Source organism: Vigna unguiculata, chromosome 3 (assembly GCF_004118075.2).
Source record: "Vigna unguiculata cultivar IT97K-499-35 chromosome 3, ASM411807v1, whole genome shotgun sequence".
Lineage (NCBI taxonomy): Eukaryota > Viridiplantae > Streptophyta > Magnoliopsida > Fabales > Fabaceae > Vigna > Vigna unguiculata.
The window spans coordinates 35,940,632-35,945,656 of NC_040281.1; the positions used below are offsets into that span (position 1 = coordinate 35,940,632).

Below are 5,025 nucleotides of genomic sequence, written 5' to 3' on the forward strand. Positions count from 1 at the left end.
AGCTGGCTATCTTTATGGAAGCCCGACCAATCGCATAGAAGAAGAGGAAAATAGGCGAGGAGTGACGACGAGCGGTCCTAAAGGAAGTCAGAAAACTGGTAGAAGCTGGATTCGTGTGGGAGATCAAGTACACCACATGGCTTGCAAACGTGGTGATGGTGAAGAAGGCGAGCAGAAAGTGGAGGATGTGCACAGACTTCACCGACCTTAACAAAGCTTGTCCGAAGGACGCTTACCCCCTCCCCAATATTGATCGACTCGTCGACGGGGCATCTAGGCATAATTTCCTAAGTTTCCTAGACGCTTACTCGGGTACAACCAGATCCCCATGTATGGTCCAGACAAATCTAAGACTGCGTTCATCACGAATCGAGAAAACTACTGCTATGAAGTGATGTCGTTCGGTCTAAAGAACGTCGAGGCAACATACCAACGACTAATGGATCACATCTTCAGGGAGCATATCGGCCAGAGCATGAAAGTCTATGTAGATGACATGGTGGTGAAATCTCAGACGATCGAGGATCATACTCGCGACCTCAAGGAGATCTTCCACCAGGTGCGCAAGTACAACATGCGGCTCAACCCAGAAGAATGTGTGTTTGGAGTACCCGCCGATAAGTTCCTAGGGTTTATGTTAACCGCCCGAGGAATCGAAGTCAACCCCGATAAATGCACCGCCATCATGGAAATGAGAAGCCCCAAGAACCTCAAGGAGATACAACAGATGGTTGGCCGACTAACGTCCCTAACACGTTTTTTACCAAGACTGACAGAAAAGATCAGGCCGATCCTCAAGATCATGAAGAAACAGACAACCGACAAGTGGGACGACCGATGCGAGGAGGCGTTCCAAGGAATCAAGGCAATGATCAGCAGCCCCCCGATCATGAGTAAACCGGTCGGGGAACTCCCTTTGCAGCTATACTTGTCCATTTCAGACGACACCCTCAGCATCGCTCTAGTACAAGAAAATATGGAACAACGACCCGTATATTTCATCAGTCGAGTTCTGCAGAGCGCCGAAACAAGATACCAGCTGGTGGAAAAGATAACCTTAGCATTGCTGACGGCCGCTCGGTGACTTTGTCAATACTTCTAGAGCCATTAAGTAATAGTACGCACCGACCATCCCATCGCCAAGATCCTTAGAAAAACGGTCCTCGTCGGTAGGATGAGAGCCTGGTCGGTGGAGTTGTCAGAGTTCGGTCTCAAGTACGAGCCGATGGGATCCATTAAAGGACAACACTTAGAAGATTTTGCTACAGAATTACATGGATCGACCTCCCCTACAGAGCAAACATGAACGCTCTTCGTTGATGGTTCGTCAGACAAGCGCAACGCGGGAGTCAAAATTGTTATCGAGGGGCCGGGCGGCTTCTCGGTGGATCATTCCCTGCAGTTCAAGTTTAGAGCGTCGAACAACCAAGCGGAGTATGAAGCGCAATTGCAGGTCTGAGGCTAGCAAAAGATTTGGGAGCACGGAAGCTGAGGTGCAACACGGACTTGCGGCTGGTGGTAGGGCAAGTGCAAGGGGAATACCAAGTCAAGGACGATCTGCTGCTTCAATATTATCATAAGGTGGTCAAAGCTATCAAGGAATTTGAAGAAGTGACGCTGCACCACATTCCCCGAGCAAAGAACGCCCGAGATGATCGACTCTCCAAGCTAGCAGAAGGAAAAGAGAAGGGGCAGTTGAAGACCATCATCAGACAAACCCTGGTTAAGCCTTCAGTGGGAGAATGTGCAGCCATTGACCGACCGAACGACTGGCGAAGTGAAGTTCGAGAGCTCTTAAAGAGAAGTGACGTCAGGGAGGAGATGAAGCCGATCGAATGGCGTTGCGCACTCCGGTTTGTGATAATCGGAGAAGACCTGTACAAGAGGGGATTTACAGCATCGCTCTTGAAATGCTTATCGGAGGAAGAGGCGGCCTACGTTATGAATGAGGTCCACAACAGAGTCTGCAGAATGCATACTGGTCGTCGAACAATGAGGGCTCGAATAGTCCGAGCGGGGTACTATTGGCCGACTATGGAGCAAGATTGCGAAACGCTAATAAGTGCGAAGGTTGCCAGGCGCACGGGAATGACGTTAGGAGAGCCCCTGCTGAGTTGCATAACCTAACAACCCCTTGACCGTTCGCACAATGGGGGATGGATATCGTCGGTCCCTTTCCTATCGGCCAAGTGCAGAAAAAATTTATTTTAGTCACTATTGACTATTATACCAAATGGGTCAAAGCAGAAGCCCTAGCCAACATCACCGCTCAGCAAGTCCACTCCTTCGTATGGCGGAGCATTGTTTGCGGTTTGGCTTGCCCCACACCATCATCACCGACAACGGTCGGCAATTCATTGATAAAAAGCTAAGGGACTTCTACAAGCAAGTAGGAATACGCCACCTGACCAGCTCGGTTGAACATCCTCAGACTAACGGCCAAGTAGAAGCAATGAATAAGGTCATAGTAGCTGAGCTGAAGAAGCGATTGGGAGAGGCCAAAGGAGCCTGGGTAGACGAGCTGTCGCAGATCTTATGGGCCTATCAGTGCACCCCTCATGGGACGACCTGGGAATCCCCGTTTAATCTGACCTACGGGACGAACGCCATGTTGCCAGTAGAAGTCGGAGAGCCGACACTCCGAAGGGAAATGCAGGGTCTGGATGTAGGGATGGCAACGGGGCAGGGCGGGGACGAGTTTCGCTATCCCATGCCCATTCCCATGAAAAAAATTCATCCTCATCCCCATACCCAAATCCAACGGGTATCAAAGTTTTATCCCATCCCTATCTCTACCGGGTAACGAGTATAATCTCGTACCCATATTTGTACCCGTTTGCTTACTACTTCAATATAAATTTTAATTAATTTTTATAAAATAATAAAAGATTACGGTAAAGGAAACATAATATTATCAAATATTCAATATTAGGAGGATGATTGTTTCTTCGATATCTAATACTTTGAAATAAATTATAATTGTTTACATTTTATATTAGAATACCAAATAAAATTTCATGAGAACTAAAACATTTATTAAATTTTCTAACTGCAAACCATTAAAAAAACATAGTTGATAAAATTTGAAAATATTTTTAAAACAATTTAAAAGAAAACAAATATTCAAATTAAAATATATTTTAAATGTTTGCTTACATCAATTTTTAAATTCTAATGAATCTCTTTTTTTATACACTAATAAAAATAATAATACTTCACTTAATCAAAATGACGCAAATAACAAATAATAAAAATAATAATAAAATTTTAACATGGATATTGTATCTTTTGAATTCAAATATAAGTTAGATGGTGATAAAAAATTATTCATGACAAATTACATTAATTTTTGATATTGTAGTAAATAAAAGTTATTTATACAATTATAGTGAAAAAATTACACTATGATTGATATAATGAGTTAGAAAATAAAAAGTAATTAGATAAAATATACTGAAATACTATTCTACATGATGAAAATAAACAACAAATAAAAATATTAAAAAATTAACAAATGTGTGCCTTATAAACAATTTGAGAAACTATTGAAAGAAATCATACAAAGAAAAACAAATGTATAATAAGAGTATGATAAAATGAAAAATACCTTATAAGAACATTTTTCAAATATCAACATATATACTCAATGGTTGAGAAATAATTGTTTTAGGGAAACAAAAGAGTTCTTCAAATGAAACAAAAATTAATAAAAATAAGTAAATAATTTTTTTTATATTACCTAGTAAATGAAAGGTTTATGCTATTAAACACTTAAATTGAGAGTATTAAACATACTCATGTGAAAGGAAAATATACAATAAATAAAAATATTAAAAAATAATACAAATATTCAAATATGAGAGATAATTTTTTTTTAATTGACATACATCATTTTAACATAATTACATAAATGTTATGATAAGATGAAAAATATATTGGAGATACGAATGAGTTTGATGACAAACCAAATAATTAGAAGAAATAAAAAATTTATATATATATATATATATATATATATATATATATATGGATACTTAATTAATTGTGAATATTTTAATAATTTAAATTATGACAGAGATATGGTGGGGACGGGTATTATGGCGGGGATATGTACATCCCCATAACCATCCCCATACCCAATTGAAAAAGTCAGGGATTCCCCATACCCATACCCAGTCAATGCGGAGATTCCCCGTCAAAATGAGGACGGGTTCAGGCAATACCCACGGGGACAGGTTTATTTGCCATATCTATCTGGATGTAAACTGCAAACGGCTCCGAGAAGAGCTTGATTGGACGACCGAGCGACGAGAGAGAGTGGTCGTGCGAGCTGAAGCATGCAAAAGGATGGTGGCGAAGAGATACAATGCCAAAGTAAGACCAAAAAGCTTTGTCAAAGGAGACTTGGTGTGGAGAAAAACCAACGATGCTCGCAAGAAGTCTGCTCAGGGAAAGCTAACGCCGAATTAGGAGGGGCCATTCCAGATGACCGAAAACTTGCACAACGGAGTGTACTGGTTGGAGCACCTAAATGGGAAAGAGATACCGAACACCTGGAACGCCAAACATTTGAAAATGTATTATAGTTGATCATAACATCATATCGATAAAATGAGTTTTTCACACATCTCATCGACTAACCGAGCGGGACTCCCTACGGGACTTGATCTAAGCCTGATCGATCAAAGGGAGAGCTTCCAAAGGAAGGCCCGTTCGAACAGCACTGATCCAAGCGATCAAGCAAATACTCCAACAGGGAATCAATGACACGTGTTGACGAAAATTAAACGACCGATCGTGGAAAACACGATCGGCTTAATCGAAGGAAAATTAGATAACTAAACATCCACACAGAAGACCCGATCACCACAGGGCCATCATATTAAAATCACCTCGCGTCGACACAGCCGACAAAATATTAATTATCCTATGGGCCGATCGCCCAAGCTAAAAATAGCTAAATCGATTGAAAATAAAGAAGGTCCAAGAGACCGACGAAATCGAAACAACAAAAGCGGTAAAGGA

The 5,025-nt window shown here is 41.2% G+C and overlaps 1 protein-coding gene across 1 annotated transcript; it reads left to right on the forward strand.

Moving 5' to 3' along the window:
* Positions 1-2,290: 2,290 nt before the first annotated feature.
* On the forward strand, positions 2,291-4,470 carry LOC114175389 (uncharacterized protein K02A2.6-like). The gene is made up of 2 exons (XM_028060159.1): positions 2,291-2,657; positions 4,217-4,470. The coding sequence occupies exons 1-2, from the start codon at positions 2,291-2,293 to the stop codon at positions 4,468-4,470; spliced, it is 621 nt and encodes a 206-aa protein (XP_027915960.1).
* Positions 4,471-5,025: the final 555 nt, after the last annotated feature.

What these genes read in the sequence shown, in the direction of transcription:
- LOC114175389 (XM_028060159.1), top strand. Translation starts at nt 2,291, where the DNA reads ATGGCGGAGCATTGTTTGCGGTTTGGCTTGCCCCACACCATCATCACC. An exon ending in ACTCCGAAGGGAAATGCAGG is followed by an intron (nt 2,658 to 4,216) that starts GTCTGGATGTAG and finishes GGACGGGTTCAG; the next exon opens with GCAATACCCACGGGGACAGG.